At 34.3% G+C, this 19,812-nt stretch overlaps 2 protein-coding genes and 1 pseudogene across 2 annotated transcripts; 2 read left to right on the top strand and 1 right to left on the bottom strand.

The window, feature by feature from the left end:
* Nucleotides 1-874: 874 nt before the first annotated feature.
* Nucleotides 875-8,152, top strand: LOC129290076 (uncharacterized; annotated as a pseudogene).
* A 1,580-nt stretch (nucleotides 8,153-9,732) lies between these two features.
* Nucleotides 9,733-15,517, top strand: LOC129291802 (uncharacterized). The gene is made up of 8 exons (XM_054929329.1): nucleotides 9,733-10,498; nucleotides 12,379-12,455; nucleotides 12,568-12,736; nucleotides 13,468-13,556; nucleotides 13,780-13,944; nucleotides 14,339-14,416; nucleotides 14,611-14,714; nucleotides 15,058-15,517. The coding sequence occupies exons 1-8, from the start codon at nucleotides 9,862-9,864 to the stop codon at nucleotides 15,161-15,163; spliced, it is 1,425 nt and encodes a 474-aa protein (XP_054785304.1). The 5' UTR covers nucleotides 9,733-9,861; the 3' UTR covers nucleotides 15,164-15,517.
* A 348-nt stretch (nucleotides 15,518-15,865) lies between these two features.
* LOC129291803 (uncharacterized) lies at nucleotides 15,866-18,769 on the bottom strand. Its single transcript, XM_054929330.1, has 6 exons — nucleotides 18,376-18,769; nucleotides 18,076-18,246; nucleotides 17,645-17,776; nucleotides 17,277-17,453; nucleotides 16,691-16,861; nucleotides 15,866-16,513 (listed from the first exon to the last, which is right to left on the bottom strand). The coding sequence occupies exons 1-6, from the start codon at nucleotides 18,622-18,624 to the stop codon at nucleotides 16,178-16,180; spliced, it is 1,236 nt and encodes a 411-aa protein (XP_054785305.1). The 5' UTR covers nucleotides 18,625-18,769; the 3' UTR covers nucleotides 15,866-16,177.
* Nucleotides 18,770-19,812: the final 1,043 nt, after the last annotated feature.

The raw sequence follows: 19,812 nt of genomic DNA, 5'->3' as shown, positions 1-19,812 counted from the left end.
AATGAGTAGCCAAAAATGGCTCATCACTGTGTACCACTTGTTTAATGAAAGCAAACACATGCATGTGGCCTATGTGGTATGTATTAAAAAAAAAAAGGAGTTAAATGGCATTTGGAAGCTTAAATTATAAGCCCAGTGGTGATATATTTTTAAATTTGAACAATTACACCTGTGGCAATTTAGTTCTTACAGTTAATTTCAAATAAACATCTATTAATTGTGGACAATTGAATTTTTTTTTTCTTTTTTTACCGTTTGCTTTATCCTCTCCTTCCTATCTCTCTATCCCCACGTCTCTCTCCCTCTCCCCCTTGCTCTAAAAAACCACACTTAGCTTGCCGTGGCTGTGTGGCACACTAGGAGGAAGACCAAAATGCTTCACAGCCTCACGAGAATTCTTGGGGCCTCTAAGAAGGATTGTGTGTTCAATTCCTGAGATCCCATTGAAGTGCTGATTTGTTGGTCGGAGAGAAGCCCACATCTACACAGAATATACGTGTCTTTGCCATCGATAATGTTAATATATTAGTATTATGTAATTTGTGTTTTTTGTTGAGGAAGCTAGGGTGAGTGCGGGGCAAGAAAAGTGAAATCTCGAATTATGATTGAAGCAGCCAACTTTGTCTCATGACCAATGAAGGTGACACGAGGAGATAGCACAACAAAGGCATCATGAAATGGTCAAGAACTAGGAGGTCAAACAACCACCAAGGCAATGGAACTGTAGCGTTCAAGTTACAAAGAGTGACGAGTGACAAGAATGGAGCTTGATGGCAACAAGCTCGAAAAGATGGCAAGAGGAATGCAACAGAATAATGGGAGAGGTCGACGGCCATGGTGGATGTAAGTTGGGAAAAGGATGGTCATCGGAGCAATGGAGAGAAGGAGGAGGAATGACAGTGGTGGAGAAGCTTGTGTGGTTGTTGGCGAGATTTACAGAAGTAGTTGGAGCTTGAGGGGCAGTGGATGATGGTGTGAACGAAGATGCACACTAGGGGAGATCAACGCGAACAATCAATGAGTGAGCAATGGAGATAGAGCAAGAGATGGGGGGAGAGAAAAATTAAATGCCCACGATTAATGGACGTTTATTTCAAATTAAGGAGCTAATTTGTACCAAGCTTGATTTTTCAGAATTTAAAATAGGATTAAGGGTTATTTTTACTCCTGAATTGTATGTGAAAATTCACAAATGATCCTAAATTCAAATATGAGTCATTTATATCTCTCAAACTCAAAGAAGATTTTTTTTAATGTAATTACCCTATTTGTTTTATCCTTCTATTTTTTTTACTTTTAAATTTTTTAATATTTTTATTATGAAATATTATTTGTGGGCCCATTTTTATTTTTTTTTTATATTTTTGTTAATTCTCCCTCCTCCCCTCTCTTTCTCTCCCCTCTTCCTCTCAGATTTTCTCAATCTCATCATCTTCCCGGCCACACTCTCTTCTCGTCTCCTTTGCTTCATCTCCTTCATCTCCCATCTCCTGTCTCCCTCTGATTCTTCTCTTAGTCTTTCAAACTTCTATCACTGCCCCTTTGTCTCTTTCTCTCCCCTCTCTCTCTCTTTTTTCTACTTTCTCTATTAGTCTCCCATCTCTTGTCTCCCTCTTTGCTTTGCTTCTCAAGGATAACGTTGGGCTTTAACTCCAACATCTATGGGATCCCAATGCTGCTCAAAGATAGCTCAACAAGACAACGATAGTGAACCTCAGAGTGTTCATTGTGCCTGGTGGAAGATGAAGACCAGAGAGAGGAGTGTTGCGAGCTATGCATGCATGTATGCATGAAGGTGCTATGCTATGATTGAAGCTATTTTAGCTTTTGACCGATGGCCATCTCTTCTACTTTCTCTCTCTCCCCCCTCCTCTCTCTTTCTCGCGTCAAAGCTTGCATGAAAGAATCTATGAACACACACTCGAGCCCTCCATCAATGACCTCTGGAGGACCTACACCCTACTCCGGCAAGCTCCTACACTCGGGCTTCCCTATTTTTCCTAATAAAAAACAAGATATCAACCTGTCTGAGTTTGCCAGTTTTTGCTAGGTCCAATGATCGAGCTTGTTGGAAATTTGGAAAGTTTGATAAAGAAGAAGTCTAAACTTGCCATCTTTGGTCTTTGATTTTGGAACAGAGGCCACTACTGAGGTTGTTGGGGAACTTGCTATGTTCTGGCTTAATGGCTTACAGCAAACCCACTCACATTAGGTGAGTTTGGACTGAAACAGGTTTGGAGAGAGACCAGGAGGAGAGAGGGAGATAAAATATTAAAAAAATAAATGATGGGACTCACTTAAATATTTTATAAATAAAAATATTTAAAAATTTAAATATGAGCCACACTAACATTTATGATGAAGTTAACGACAGGGTGATACAGACCAAATTCTTAATAGTTTAAGGGCAAAAATTATCCCAAGTCAAGTTTAAGAGCATTTGTGCGCTTTCCCGGATAATTCAAAAATATTTTTGACCCTTAAGCCTCTAAAATTTATCAAATATAATTTTAAGATTCAAATTGTTCTTAAACTTATAGCTTCAAATTCAAATTGCAATTTAACCCAAAAAAAGGGAAGCCAATGTTTTTTTGTTAAATACAAAGGCCACATATGCAACATCCTAATTTAATTTTTTTTTTAAGTTAATTAGAGTTAGCAAAAATTAGGGAGAATGTTTGAAGGTAAATAAATTAATTAGGAGATTTTTTTTTGTTTAACTTAGGATATAATTTTATGCTAAGTTTTGCTTTTAGAAATTGAAATAATAATAATAACACTAACAAGTGATAATATATATATATATATATATATATATATATATATGTATATATATATATGTATGTATGTATGTATGTATGTATATAAATAAAAAGAAGACTTAATCTGGAAGTATATTGAAGTGTAAAAAAGAAAAGAGAGGGAAGAAGAAGAGGCAGTGGAGGTAAGGGCCAATATATATCCTATTGGCTTTGTTTTCTTTATTTCATTTTATGCACGTAAGAGATAGGGAGAAGGGGAAGGAGAGGATAAGGAATTTGAGAAAATTTTGAGATAAGATTTCATACTCAAAACTATTCTTATTCTTAAAACTCCTTCTATAAATATTTTCTCACTCGTCTAGAGTTTTTTAATGATAGTAAAATTTTAATGAGTAGAATAAATTTTAAGGTTAGAATTTAGAGTAAGTATTAACTTTACTTATGAAAACTATAAATTAATACTTAAATTTTATTGATTTAGATTTATTCTATTAATTGATTTGAAAGTTTAAAATTAAGATTCTAGATATAAAAGTTGTGATTTCTGATGTATAGGATATTTATATTGATTAAATTGTGTTTTTGAGATTTAGGTAAGTTAACTTAACTTGGCTTTGGACTTTTATTAGAGGGATTTAGATTTGAAGGATATGGTTGTAAATTTGAGAAGTTTAGTTAAATTTTACATTTAATTGATAATTACAATATATATATATATATATATATCTCTAATGGCATTCATATCATTTGATGTTGTAGATTAATTTGTTATTGTGGTTAAGAAATTCCCTACATGTCTTAGTTAGTTATATCTTGAAAAAGAGGTAACATTGAAATATTCTTTCATATACTGAGATACTGATTTTTATTATTGTATATATACACATATATTAATGCATGTGTAATTTTATTGTGAAATGTAACATATGTTTTATGTGATGTAAAAGAGGTAATAATGATGGCTAGTAATGTGATTGTTTGTATAGGATTGATAGTTGACTATCTATACCATGTGGTTTGCCTCCATTATGGGCATAGTAGTTGGCCTTTTACTTGTAGTTCCCAATATTTTTGACATTTTGGGACGATGGGCACTTCCTTTTTAAAGTGGAGAGTCCTATTCTGATGGCAATGTATCTTTAGTCAGGTATAATCTTAGTTCAGACTCTAACTAGCAATAATAAGGGAGTTGGGAGTTATAAAGGTGAGTTTGAGTAATATATCATTATTGTTTTAATTTGATATTGATTTAGAAATGATTATATAGTTGTGAATCATGCATTCCCTATTTTATGTATTGTTTGTAATAGGATTGCGAAATACATTAGTATATTTATGGATATGTTAACTGATGTAATTTAAAAAATATATTAGTATATGTTAGAATATCCAATTGTTATTGAGATTTTTGATTTCACATGTTACCTCTTATCAATTTTCAAGTGAGCAGTTAGGTAGAGATATAGGAAGGGCACCGAAGAAGTGAGCTTAAGCTTTCTTCTTTCAGCTTGGCACGTGATTTTAGTTTATTTTGTAATTATAGTAGCCATGACCTAAGAATTTTATATAATTTTATTTTGGATGATGATGTAGGCTATTTGATTAGAATTGCTTAATCCTTTTATTTAAGCCGGATAACTTTTGAGCATGCCAATCTAGATTGTAGTTTTCTATTAGGCCAAGCTCATTTATTTTAGATTGTATATATTAATGGTAAAAGAAAAGTATGTTTAGCAGGATTGATGATATCTATAAATTGTTGTTGAACCCTATATTTGTTATAAATTGTTTATTGGTCTTCATTTACCTTAAACCTAATGGTGATTGTTAACCTCGTTAACTTTTTGTTTGGGCAGATATATTTTTTGAGAAACATATTTATCATAAAGAAAAGGGGGGAAAGGCTTCTTTTTGTGAAAAATTTGTGATAAAAAATCAAGTCTGTTACAACATAAACAATGTAAAATAAAATAAATGTTGCTTTTGGATTAACAATAATTTAAATTTAGACCAAATCTCTTATTTGGATTTAAAAAAAAATTATGGATTTGGATTCCATTCAAACCCAAATATATTTCTTATTAGAGGTTCTTTTATAATTTCAAATTTTATTTACACCTTAATTACTTGATATTTGAAACATCCTATTTTAAGAAATATTATTTGGCAACGGAAGCTATGTTAGTTTTCATGGAGACAAGAAGGACTTAAAAATTGAATTTTTGCCATAACTTAATATTTGCAAAATATTAGACTAATTTTTAAAAATTCATAACTTATTATAAAAAACTTGGATTGAGCTCATTTTTATCTCCTTTTAAAGATAAATGATCCATATATATATATAAAAGAAAAATACTGAACTTGACTTTTACTAATCCAATTAACACAGTTTATTTATTTAGTTAAATAGTTCTGTTTTTCCTTGTCCAACTTTTTGAATTTCTTGCCTTAGGTTAGAAAATTCATATCTTGGACTATACTTACCCAAACTAGGTCATCTAGGACTTATTATGTGTCCTTTATAAGATAAAAATATTTCACATGACTTTTGCTTTTCCATCTAATACAGTTTAATGAATCTTCAACACTATCTATTCTTAATCATACTTAATCCAGATTTTCATGTCCTATATTGCAAAATTCATAACTAGAGTTATAGAACTCCAATAGCCATGATCTTACATTCTTTGTAAATCTTATGACCTTAACTATATAAAAAAAAGCATGAAAGATAACTTAATATTTCTCAATTGATATAGTTTATTTAATTTTTAGGACCATCTTATTTGGACTATGTATTGGATCTAGATTTTATGCTTCAAATTGAAAAATTCTAACTTGAGTTATAGGGATTCAATGAACATTGTATAAGGTTTCATAGAATGCTTAGGAAGTTATCCATAATTTAAAATTGTAAAATAGGAGGTTGATTGGCTTAATTGATACCATTTCATAGATTAATAACTCATGTCATTTTTTTCTAGTAAATTGGTTTGGATTATGTTTCTTGTCTTGAAAAATTCATAACTTGATATATGGAACACAAAACTGCATGATTCAAAAGTGATATCAAACTTTGACATGTCTTATTTGATTATAAAAAGTTCTCTAGCCATTGGATTTGTTAGATCAGCTTTATGGTCCAAAATAACAATATACTTCTAGATTAAAGTCTAACTCCAACATTACCAACTTCCTCTTTTGTGATCATTTATAACATAATCTATACATATATACAACATGCTACTACAACATTAGACAATTAAAGTCCATAAAAACATAGCTTAACTCCCTATTTAATTCTTTTATAGCTTTATACCATTTATATACAATTTGTACTAATTTGCCACTTCCATGCATGAGTTTCTTCCCTTTGGTTGGGCTAGATTCCATACATCTTTAGCTATAATAGGGTCATAGATACAGAACATAATATTATGCTTACACCTTATACACATTCATAATAAATTTACATCCATCAAATAGCTACAAGCAATCTTTCTAACTTCAAAACTTCATTTTGTCTTCATTAAATGAGTTCATTTCCTTTGCTTGCATTTGGTCATAGCATGGTTAATAAATTTTTGGAGGGTGAGATTATAATAATCTCAATAGCAAAACTAATATTTACTCAAGATATGTGAGGATGTAAGAGATTAATCATATTTCAGATTTGATCTTCAATTATCATAACTCAATCATTTATCAAGGAATAGCATAAATTCATGGATAGCATTCATACACATTCAATACCGTCAAATTATCCTACTCAAGCAAACAAATATATACCAAAGTGAAATATAAGCTTTGCTATCTTAGAAGTAATCTAACTTTGCTTTCTTCTTCTTAGCTTGTTCTTCGGTCCCCTCTTTTCTTCTTGTAATTCTCTAACTCTTCCTCACCCTCAGTTTTGGTTTGTAGAGGAAAAGGAAGAGTGAAGAAGTAGAAGGGTAATGGGTATATAAAGTTGCATTAGAAGAAAATGGAAATAGTGGTGTTAATAAATTTTTCACCGAAAATGAGTTCTCAAAATCCCATTTGTTGCCACCTAAACCCATTTTATACCTATGAAGCTTTGGTTTGATGCCACCTAATATAATTTGAAACATTGATAGCTTAAAGCCACACCTTAACTAATGTTATCATTTATTTGTCCTTTTGTTTGATAGTGAGATGACAACAACGCATGAATTGTTCTCTTACCTCTTCCTCTTTTATTTTAACAACAAACTTGATGGGAACTAATAATCAATAATAGATGAGTAAATAAATAAATAAATAAAGAAGAAAGCATCAGGTAGGCGGTTGAATTCTTCTAATTGTGAAACGTGCTGCCACCTTAAAAAATTGGCAACAACAAGAAGGTTTGGCTACTTATTATCCTTTATCAAAAAATAATGTAAATTGGTGACATGTATCCTACTAAAAATTACTTAATAATTGAATTAGCACCTTTTTCTCGTGAGTGATAAGGGGCAAATTGATGTCAATACTACAAAAAAAATTTATTTACCCATATATACTTTTAAAAATATTTTTTCATATACTATAAATCTAAAACTTGGCTTGTATCATATCAAGATCTGAGCAATTTTTTAATTTTTTAAATATAAAAGCACAAAATTCAGTCTCTGTTAGACCGAGTTTGTGCTCATGAAAGAAAAAAAATAAACTTTGTCTCTGTCAGATCGAATTTTACTCATGAAAGAGAAAAAAATCAACATGCATGCATTCCCACCCTCACTTACGTCTCTCCACCCTGCGCTAGTGCTTTATTATTAGACCCAGCTCATAAAATGGATCAAGAATCATTAGAACAGAAGCTTTCACGCATCAAAACCTCACACACAAGGTCACTAAGTGATCAACTGAGCCCTATTACAAGTTTCAAGCATGGTTTTTTCTCCCCAGACTCTGTTCTTCTTCAAGCAGATGTCTAGATCATCCTATCAGGAAAACAAGTCATATACCCACAAGTTAAAGAGAGAGCACGAGAAAATCTTGAAGTGTTGCCTTTTGATCATAAGAATATTGCAAGCAGGAGAAGGAAGAAACGGGAAAACAAGAGCTTGTCGATCCTGGAATTTGAAGAGCTAAAAGGTTTCATGGATCTTGGCTTTGTTTTCTCAGAAGAAGATAAGGACTCTAGCTTGGCTTCCATTATTCTTGGGCTGCAAAGGTTAGGGAAGAAAGATGAGAAAGAAGATGACTTTGATAATTACTCTGCAATCTAAAGACCTTGCCTTTCTAAAGCTTGGCAAGTTCTGGAAGAGCAAAAGAAGATCAACTCACTGATGAATTGGACAATCCCACCCTTGAACAATGAAATTGACACGAAAGATAGCCTCAGATGGTAGGCTCACACTATTGCTTCCATTGTCAAATAAAAAACTAAGCCCTTAATAGAGGGAGCACTGGCGTAGGGTGGGGAAAAAAGTGGGGGTGGAGATGTGTGCATGTTGATTTTTTTGCTTTCATGAGCACAAACTCGGTCTGACTGAGACTAAGTTTTGTACTTATATATTAAAAAAAATCTTTAGATCTTAGTATGATATGAGCCAAGTTTTAGATTTATAGTATGTGAGGAAATATTTTAAAAAATGTAGTATATGGGTAAATAATTTTTTTTTTGTAGTATTGAAATCAATTTGCTTTGATAAGGAGAAGAGGTGGAGTAGGAAAGACATGTGGTACTATTCCCTTGAATTTTATCTTCATATCTCTTTCTTTTTTAGGTTCACTTATTATTTTCTAGGTCCATGATTTTATAGTGATTTTTCACTTATTCTTCACCTAATAATTTTTATTTCTCTTTTGAGCTACAAGTGGAAAGTATGTCTCTTTAACTTTATCTCATATTGGGTTATTTCTTTTTTTTTTCTATTTAAAAACATGGTAAATCTTTATTATCTTGAAATAATTAAACCATTAAACTTGAATAAATATTTATCATCTTTAATTTCTTACTTCTCATTTTTAAAATATTATTTTAATGTGCTAAGAATATAACTTGTGAATTTATTATGTTGAGGACTTTTCCTAATTTACCCAATAGTTTAGGGTACTACTTGCTTAAAATAAATAATCTTCACAAGGTAGTCCTTACTATCTTTGACTTTGTTTCCTTTACATTCTTAAGCATTTTTAAAATTTTGTGGAGCATTTCATGTGTCCTTATCTATAATAATTTATAATTTAATAAATTATATATAATAACTAGACATAAGTAAATTTCTAAAAAATTCTTTAATTGTTGAAATTTCTCTTTTTTCTTTCACTTATCTCAAGTACATTTTTGATTCATCTTTTAACTCTCAAATACATTTTTATTCATCTTTAACTCCTTTCTAATTAAAAAAAATATCATACAAATCAAAACTTTTTACCTATACTTACAAGTATTCAGCCTCAATCTAAAATTTGAAATGTTACAATGTTTTAATTATTTCAAAAATCTCGTTCTTTTTAAAATTTTCATTGTTGATTACTCTCACTTTTACATATTATCGCACATCTCGGTTTTGTCGCTTCTCTAATGAAAAAATAAATATAAACTAATTAATTTTATATTTTTTTTGTCTTTCTTTTGAATCTTAACTTGTCTTTCTTTTTTCTTTAACATTTTTTAAATTATTTAGATAAAAGATTTTAAATTTTTGAATTTTAAATATAAATATAAATGTGATATTTTGAATCTCAAATTCAAATCTACCAATATAAATGTTATCTAAATGATATTGAAATTTTTGGCACCGATGCTTTTTTTCTTTTTCTTTTGATATAACCATTTGACATCTGAAGCTGACAAATATGATTAATTTGAATTCAAACACCATAAGACCTCAAAGGAACAAACAATTCAACTTTCTTTGACTCGGATCAGCTGAACGGAGCCTGGGCTAAAAAGCGAAAAAAAAAAAAATATTGACAAAATGTCAAATGAAGCCAACCCTGATGGAATAGAAACGTAGAAAAACGCAGAATGACTAAAATATATTATTCTCAGGCACTCACCATTCACCAAAACGCCCTCCATCCCCAGTCTCTTGGTTCAAATTCTTATTAATGTCATTCTTGCTCGGAATTCCTTCGTTTGATGATTAGGGTTAGGGCAATCACGCGCATGGAAGCTTCCTCCGACCCCGTCACTCCTCCGGTGACTTCCATCTCCAATCGCTACGGTATCCCATCCGCTTCTAACATTCTTCAGGCTCCGTTATCGCTCTTGTTGGAGCATTTAGGGATTCTGCGAAGCAGGTCTAATCAGCAAGAGACTGAACCTTTAATCAACAACAATCGACTGTCTTCTGGACTCCGTGATGCTCTCCGGAGTCGCCTTGACGAGTCCTCCGTCATTACTAATGATGGTGAGGTGTCGATTAGTATTATAGGGGCTGGGGATCAGCGCCTTGACAGGGAAGGCGAAGTGAGGGAAGTTCTGTCTCGGAATGATGTATCGATATCGGCGCAACCCTTGGCTGGGATGCCCTCTACGACGCTTACCCCTGCTTCGGGCAATCAGGAACATTCTAGGACTGATCATGATGCTGGAGAGGGCGTTTCCCAATCCGTGAATGCGAATTCTGATGCAGAGGCTGGTGATGGAGTTGGTGCTAACGATAGGGATTCTTCCTCACAGAGGTATGATATTCAGCAGGCTGCTCGCTGGATTGAACAGATCCTGCCCTTTTCCTTACTGTTGCTGGTTGTCTTCATTCGGCAGCACCTTCAAGGTACATTTTCAATTCTTAGCTTCATTTTGCTACTATGGGCCCTTCGTTTTGCTTGGTGCTGGAAGTGTTGCTAGCTTCTATTTCTATAGACCCTGCCATATTAAAATTCCAGTGAATGACGACGGAAAAGGTTTATATTTAGTATTTGGATCACTGTCTCCCAACCTTAGGTGGCGTACTGTTCTTTTCGATGGGCTAACTACTTTAATATTTTCATACGAAAAAGTTTGATGGAAGTGAGGGCTGTTACTTGTCAAGTAGTTCATTGATCCTGTTATCATATGAACTAATAATTTCAGATGGTGAGAGAAATGAAGTAAGATGATTTCGTTGGGCTGGTTCATTGAATTGAAATTTCAGAGTATTTGTCCCTGATAATTGTATTGTATAATAACGAAGTATAAAATCAGCGGCTATATCCTCTTGCAAGGTGAGGATGGCTAATTTGAAGGAAGTTCTAATTAGGTAATTAGGCTTGCAGTGCCCCTTTCCTTGAAAAATAGAAGAAAAGAAAACCATGATGGCCTGTTTGGTACAATGGAATTGGAGGGAGAGAAATGGGAGTGTAACTGAAATTTTGATGTGTTTAGTAGCGTAGAAGTGGTTTCTCTACTCTCTATGGAGGTGACTTCCATCAAAATTGATGGAAGTGCGTGGGGGAGGGTGGAACCGGCTTAACTCATGGAATTGAGGGTAAAATGAATATTGTGCCATTATTTATGAAATTTCAGACACTTTTGTCCCTTTATTCCTTCGACCCACTGACAAGCTTCAACCATCGACCTCCCTTCCTTTTTCTTGACCAACATCATCTCCGACCTCCTTCCACTCCTGCCAATGACCAACTTTTCATGCTTCATCTTCTTCCCCTTCTTCTCATGCCGTCATCTCCTTCCTTCCTTCCTCTCCCTATCTTCCTCCTTTTCCTTCACTTCCACTTTCAACTTGCTTGGAGCTTTCCTTACTCCCATTGAAGCCAAGCATGATGAAGAGGACAACAGTGACCTTGGGATGGCATGAAAACCAGATCTGTCTCCTCTTCATTTTATGGGTCTGATGCTGTGATGGCTATGGGTTAGAAGTGTTTATATTTTAAATCAGATCTATTTCAAAAATGGCTTGCAGCCATGCCTCCACTTATTCCACAGTAATCCAAACCCCAAAATCCCCCGCCCCAAACAATGGATACTTTCTCAAGCCCTGTTTCAAAACCACTCCTTGTTCATTACCTAATCTCTCTCCACAATCCCCACACCCATGTCTCCTCCTCTTCGAAAACCGACTCAACCCCACAACCAAGCCTTTCTCTCACAAAGGTTTTCCTTCCCTGGTCTTTTCAGATTGGCGGTGGGAAAAAGGTTCAATGAGATGAAGAAGATGGACCTTTTAAAACAAATAAAACAACTAGGGGTATTTTGGTCTTTGCAATATATAAATATATTTATTAAATAAAATTTTTATCCCATTTCCATCTACATGCCAAACATATTTTTAAAGCCTACTTCCATTTTCACTTTTATTTTCTCTTCCACTTTCATTAAAACCACTTCTCTATACCAAACGGGGCATTAGGTTTCCAAGTGTGGTAGTCAATTTCAATCAACTCACTGAATCTTATGTTTCCTTTGACTCTCAGACACTTGGTCTTACCACTTATTAAGTTATTATGCTAAATTTTTCTTTGTAACTGTACCTTATAGTTCCCTCTCCGTATATTGCTTCTGTCAAATCAAACTATTGGAAAGGTATTGAGAATACTTAATTCATTTTTCTTTATGAGCTATCATACTCTGCCAAAATAATAAAATATACGCAATATATGTTTTGTGTTTAATGGCATAACAGTTCATTCTGTCACATATTATGTTCAAATGTTGCAGGGTTTTTTGTTACAATTTGGGTTACTGCTGTCCTTTTCAAATCAAATGATATTTTGAGGAAGCAGACAGCTCTTAAGGTTTGGAAGTTCATGCATTTGCAGTTTTTCCCCAGTGGCCTGTGGAACGATCCTTTGTTGTCAATTGAAGTTTTTCTTGTTTATTAAGTGTGCCTGTTATTGGCTACTGCAGGGAGAGAGGAAAGTCCCTGTATTGACTGCTATTTCTATTGCATTTACATTGCACGTGGTTGGTGTATATTGGTGGTGTCAGAATAATGATATGCTATATCCGTTGGCTATGCTTCCTCCTAAAGTCATACCTCCATTCTGGCATGTTATTTTCATCATCACAGTGAATGGTGCGTCTCTTCCTAAATTTTTCTGGCAAAGTTTCTGACAGTTTAGCATTGTGGTTTTACCTTCTGTTGTGGGAAATGCTTGTCATAAGCTGTTTTCGTCTCTGAATTACAATTGAGTTTCTGCAGTTATATGTAAAAAATGATTTTTCTACATATTTATTTCTTAGTTTAAAGTCTGCCTTGTTGGTGATTTTGTTATAGTTTTATAAAATGTTAGTTTAGATTTGAATAATGGCTAACAGTTGCTGTGATTAGCCGTTGGGAGAGTTTGAGAGTGTGAAGCCTATAACATTTTATAAAACTATAACAGATTTTAGTATTCCTTTTTGGTGATTTTTAATTTCAATTATTTAAATTTTTTTTTTAGCATTCAAAATGCTTTTTCTCTTGAAGAATAGCGTCCTACATTAACGGCAAGAATATTTTAACAGTCAGAATAGCCTGTACTCCACTTTCATGTATAATTACTAATGACCACTGACCAATGCTTCTTTTTCATGCATTTTTATTTAGTTTGTCAAACATTCAACATACAATTTACTTGATAAAAAAAGATACAGTGCATATTTACCCTGTAATTGTTTATTTACTGTTGCAAATGGTATGGAGCTATTCATGGTGGTGTAAATTCTAACTAGTTGCTGACGACGCAGCTCTTTTTTCTTGAATTTTTTTTTTTGGGAGATCTTTTTCCTTCTAATTGCCTTCCTACTCTGTCTTACAAACGTCAGATGCTTTGGTACGCCAGGCAGGAATGGTATTCAAGTGTATCTTGTTGATGTATTACAAGAATGGCAGAGGCAGAAATTATCGTAAGCAGGTGAGGTAATAAAATATGAAGTACTAGAACCAATTCAATTCAGCTTTTTATAATTCGCTTCAAGGTCTAGGTGACTGGAACTTCTAAAAATGGATTCTTTAGTCTTTAACTTTGCAACCAGCATTCCCAATATCTGTTGTAACATTTCAGGAGTCTTGATTCAGAAATCAGAATCTTCTTTACATTTTTTCATGTTATCAAATTCTGACTAATATTGCAACAGGGTCAAATGCTGACTTTGGTTGAGTACCTACTACTTCTTTACCGTGCCTTGTTGCCAACTCCAGTATGGTATCGGTTCTTCTTGAACAAAGAATATGGAAGTTTCTTTTCTTCATTGATGACAGGATTATATCTAACATTCAAGCTGACATCAGTCATCGAAAAGGTGCTTTAGTCCTTTAAAATGTGTTGTAGATTCACTTTTCTTTTTCTTTTTTGGTGGTTCTTGTGAAAAGTAACTTCTTTGCTTCATTTCTCCCTGAGCGTTAAAGTTGGCTTCTTTGACCTATTGAATTATTCTCCCTTTTATCTTTGTTAAAATTGTTTTCCTTTTTAATTCATTCTTAATAGATGCTTCTTTCAAATAAACAAGAATCTTGAGAGTGCTTTTGATTCCCTTTGTATTCTGCTTTCCTTCTGATTCATTCTCCTTTCATCCTAGAAATGAAATAAAATGAAGGGCCTTTTTTTGGTAGTTTATTGCTATCTGTGGGTTGCATTTCTCTTAGTTATTATATTCTGCCCCAATACTCTTTTCTTGTGTATTTGCTGGTTGTCAGGTGCAATCCTTCTTTGCTGCAGTGAAGGCATTGTCGTGTAAAGAAGTGCACTATGGGGCTCATGCAACATCTGAACAGGTGATCATCTGAATTTGCCAATATCTCAAGGATATGTTGATCTGTTTTGTCTACACTGAATGATCTAAACTTTAGAAATATTTTATTTTGCATTATGCTATCTCTGTCATCAGGATTCCCAATCTGACGAATGATTACTGGCTTCATCAAATTGTACGTACATGTATTTTAAGTTGTCCATCTGATGCATGCAGGTGAATGTTGTTGGTGATCTTTGTGCTATTTGCCAGGAAAAGATGCATACCCCAATCTTACTTTCTTGCAATCACATCTTCTGCGAAGAATGTGTATCAGAATGGTGATGCTTTATCTTCTGTTTTCCTTGTCTACGATTCTTCCCCGTTTTATGTGGAATTACTATTTGCTTGACCTGAATTTGCTACTCGAGTCCACTAATAGATGATATTGCTGCTTGAGATGTTGTTCACATTTGCTTGACCATCCAGCTGGTTTTCGTAATATAAAACTGATATACATGAGAGGATAAATTATTTTTGATAATTGAATAGTCTTTGTATTTGAGAAAATTTTCCCTAATCTGATACCTCGTGTTAATCAAGTTCAAGTGTGCTTATTTGCTTCCTATTCGTTGTCTGCTGGTGCATGTTTCATGGTGACTCCTGATGATCTTATTTTGGCAGGTTTGAGAGGGAAAGGACCTGCCCCTTGTGCAGGGCATTGGTAAAACCTGCAGATCTGAAATCATTTGGGGATGGCTCTACTAGTTTGTTTTTCCAGTTATTCTGAAATTCAAGTAATGCAAGGTTGCAAGTTTTCCAAAGCTGATAGCAGACATGATCCATACATCAGCAGAGGCAACACTCGCTGGAGGCTCCATGAAAATATCATTTCACCAAGCAGAATCAAACTGGTCATCTGTTCATATAGTGTATCAGTAAAAGGTTCAAGTGTATCTAAACAGGCACCGTAAGTGTAAGCTAGAAGAGGAAGCTAATTGGACAATTAATCAAATGTACATTCGTGGGGATTGAGAGTATACCTTTCAGTCACCTATATTGTATCGTGTGGTTAATATAACATATTTCTTTACAGAAATTTAGGCCAAAAGAAAATCTTGATAGAAATTGCTGCTTTTGACAACCGTTGCACTCTCGTTTTTTATTTTTATTTTTATTTTCATATGACTATTTGATTGTGTTAAATTTTAACATTGTCGGGTTTACTTAGAAGTAGTTCTTTCAAAAACATTTTTTACATTTACAATCTCAAATTTAAGATCTTGTGTTTTAAGTGGTCCTAGTCTTTTCTTTTTAAAAGACAAACACGTGTTGGTAATTGTGGAACCTTTGTTCTTCCTTCTCTTGTGATGTCAAGCAGCAAAAAATGGCCTTGTATAGCTTAATGAATTTGCATAGCTGTAAAACACACGTGTGTGTTTGTGTGTATCCCAGTGTGGAGGCCAAAACTAAACCAAAATACAACGAGGAATTCGAGAGATGAAATACAAGCTTCAACTTCACTCTCTTAATGGAAGTTTATCTTACATGAGTGATTCAAATTCCAAAAACTTTCTGTGACACGCATCAGCTGAGCAGACAAGCTTTGGGCAAAAAATAAAAAATACAAAACAAAGATATCGACAAAATCGACCCAACCCTCATGGAGGGAAAAGATACATACAAAAAAGAATAACAAATATGTAATCTCAAGCACTCTCCCAAAACACCCTCCATCACATATCTTCCACAACCAACCACGTCTAAGTTATAAAGGGAATCAATTAGGTGGGCCATGTCAAATTCAGATACTGAGATGCCTAGGAGGAGCCTCAGTGTCAGCCCCTGACGTGTTCATTTTCTCTGGATGCACAGGTACTATTTCCTTCGTGGCTGGTGCACTTGCCTCTGCCATTGAGGAGAGTGATGAGAGGGACAACACTCGATGGATTCCATCGCTGTTGATTGGGAAAACTTCAGTCACTTCTTCCATGCCTTCATCTACGTACACCACATCCTGCATTGTCAGCTGGTGGTATTCCACTATTTCCCTAAGGAATCGGTTTTCTCGGGCATATGTCTCGTTCTCATTGGCCAAACGAGCCTTCTCAGCCAGAAGTGTCTCAAGTTGTTCCCGTATCTGTCATCAATCATCTAATTACTTTAAGCTTGTTTCACTCTGTCTCATCCAATGAACAACGCAAGGTTCATATACTTGCAGGTAGCTAACAGTTTCAAGGTTCATATAACGCGAACAGCACAGAAATAAGGTAAATGAAACACAACAGCCAGGGGGAAAAAAAATCGAAGCAAATACCAGCTCATCATCTGCGCGGTCGTGTCCCTTTTCACGACCCTCCCTGTCCCGGAGTAACTTATTTTCTTCTTCAAGTTGAGCACAACGTGCTTTGGCAAATGCTAAATCTGCTTTAACAGTTTTTAGCTCACGAAGAAGTAATTTTGCCTTGGCCGCTGTTGCCATCGCCACCTGCGCCCGAAGAAAAGGGAAATTATGCCGGTCAACTCATATGAATCTAAGTAACTGATTCTGACATAGTAAAAAAGCATCGGAACACCAGAAAAGTTAATAATTCATTAAGTAAAAAAATAATTTTGCCACATGTGAATCAATAATGAGAATGTTTCCTCACAATGAATATGGGATCATATAAGCAAGACGGTCTTGCTCAAGACGCAATATAAACACCTTTCCGCTAAACTTAAGTAAATTAAAGCCTCATGCCAATGTGTGGTGAAGTAAGGACTAATTAAAAGATTAAGGTGATTAAACGACATTAAACTAACAACTTTGCCGTTAACTTAAATTTTATATTAGGAACTGCAGCCATATGACCCCCCATGGATTCAATGCATGAACCGCAATTACTTAGTTGCCACCTTACGTCGCGGGATGCCTTGAGTTGTGTTTCATGGTCTGTTAGATTCTCTGTTGGGGGTGGTTGCTTCAATGCGCTGCTGATCACATCCGAAGCTTGATTTGGGTCCCCAGGGTTGCCCCCTTTTCGCCTTATTTGAGTCCTCAGGTCTGCAGTCTTGGTTTCCACAATCGTCCGACCTTCCTGAGAAACATAGGAGAAACCGATATACATATATATAAAGCATAACTCTCATTTGAGTAAGCAATTAAGTGATAACTGATAAAAAGAAAATCACAGATTCTAATGACGATGATGCAGTCATCTCTCGAGCTGATAATAAATAAAATTTTGACATCGTAGAACCTTAAATTCAATGGAATAAGAACAGATACCTCAAAAGCTTTCTCAAAGGTGTCTCCTAGGTGATTGAGGGAAGTGGTAATAGCATCCAAGCCCTTCCGTAGTCTAGGATTATCCATTTTCAGAAGACCCTCGGGTGAATGATATGATTGTTTGAGGTTGAACTGTTGACGAAGGGGAATCCATGTCAAAGAAACTAAAAAATTGAATCTAACAATTGAGTAAACAAGGTTCAAAATCAAAATACAAGAAAACCAAGTTTTGTGATACGTGCCCTGAGTAAAACAAGTAACCCGATTTCTCTGCTCCATTTTCAAAAACATATATTTTGAGGGATCAACATTATGATACATACATATATAATTTGTAAATGTATAAAAGAATGCACGTGAAAGAAGAGGAAGCAGCTGAGAAAAAGAGAATCCGCATTATCGTAGAAAACGTACAAGGCATAATCAATCACCTGGCCACCATTAGAGGTATGAAATGACTGCGATCTAAGTCTGTCGCGCATTTCATTTTGTGAGGTTAAATTATCTTCATCAAGAATAGATTTGGCTTTCTGCGCAAGCGTTCCCCAGAATCCTGACTTGGAGTCGCCCCTGCCTGAGGCATCATCATTTGCATCATAGCCCTGCATTTCCGCAGAGGAATCGAAAATAGCAAAAAAAAAAAAAAACAACACACACACACACAGAAGAATTAGGAATAACCTAATCCGATCATTTACAAAGAAGAAGGGCGAAAATGAAACAAAACGAACCTTGGATCTGATATGATCGGAGGCAAAAGCGGAGTCGGAGTACGCGAAGGAAAGAGCGGGATCGCGGCGAGAGGCGGAGGCTTTGATGGCCTGAGCTGCAAGAGAGGAAGGGGAAGAGGAAGAGGGAGAAAAAGAATAAGAAGGAGTCAAGAGAGGAGAAGAATTGGCAACGGGATCGTTAGGGGAAGGATGAAATTCTTCTTTGAAGGTGGAATTTCTGGAGATTCCCTGCCTCCTCCGGTAAGCCATTGTATTATTGAAAGTTGTATGGCGGAACAGCCACCGCCGGCGGCGACGACGTCGACGAAGAAGACGACGGGAGAAGGAAGGAGAAGAGAAAGGAGAGAGAGATTCAACTGCTAACGAACTCTATTTTCCGTTGTTACGAGTAAGAAAAATCCAAATCCAAAGCGTAAAATATAATAATATAACAGAAGAAAAACACGCAAGAGCCAGACATAGAGGGAGAGAGGCATGTGGGCCCCAAAAAAAGAATAAATGAGAGGAAAAGAAAAATAATAATAATAAAGAACTGCCTTGAGTTCCAATATTGTCAAAATCGTGACTCCAAATAAACTCGTTAAGTTAGGGTGAATTCGTATCATAAACGTAAAATCATAAGAATTTATCTATTACTAATAAATTATGAAGACGTGTGTTTATATACATTAAAATTTCTGGTAAGAAATAATGATCATTTGTTTACCTTGATAATGAATAAAGGCTAACATATTAATAAACAATTAAAATATTCTTATAAAAATATTTTTAAAATGTTGTTATTATTTAATAATTAATCAGAAAGCCTCGTTGTTTGTTTGAGCTAAAATAATCATAATATGTTAAGAAAAGCAATTATACAAATAATAGAAACTAATTTACAAATTTCTTTGAAAAAATAGTAAATAATTAGTGATAGCTTTTTTAATTATATTATTGCACTGATTGTGCTTTTGCTTGAATTATTAACCGTTCACAACATGGAAAAAATAATATAATTTATACATAAATAACATTAATATCATTTTCAAAAAAAGATGTGTTTTTTATTTCATGTCATGTTAAAATTTTAATTTATTGACGAAATATATTTTTTAACATATTTTTTGGCTGCACATTATGTATTAAAGGAGTATATATGTTAAACTTACTGCCGTTAAAATAAGAAGCATTCGTGTTTTGGGGTTTTTGGGGGGGGGGGGGGGGGGGGGTTGGGTTTAGAAACCTTTTAAGTGTTTATTTGGTTTGTTTGCATTTCACTCAGAAAGCACAATTTTATTTTTATGATGTTGAAAGTTATTTAAATAAAATATTTTATAAAAAATCACATATTAAAAGTACATTTAAATAATGGTTGAGAGTGAATTTGAGAAATATAACTATTTAAAATTTTTTAAAAGTGAATTTAAAAAGTAGGATATTATTTTATCATATTAT

The sequence above is a fragment of the Prosopis cineraria genome, unplaced genomic scaffold, assembly GCF_029017545.1.
Source record: "Prosopis cineraria cultivar Desert tree isolate PC_DT_omini unplaced genomic scaffold, ASM2901754v1 PC13, whole genome shotgun sequence".
Taxonomy (NCBI): domain Eukaryota; kingdom Viridiplantae; phylum Streptophyta; class Magnoliopsida; order Fabales; family Fabaceae; genus Prosopis; species Prosopis cineraria.
The sequence above is the reverse complement of the archived record's forward strand: the minus strand, read 5'-3'. Positions and strand labels throughout refer to the sequence as shown.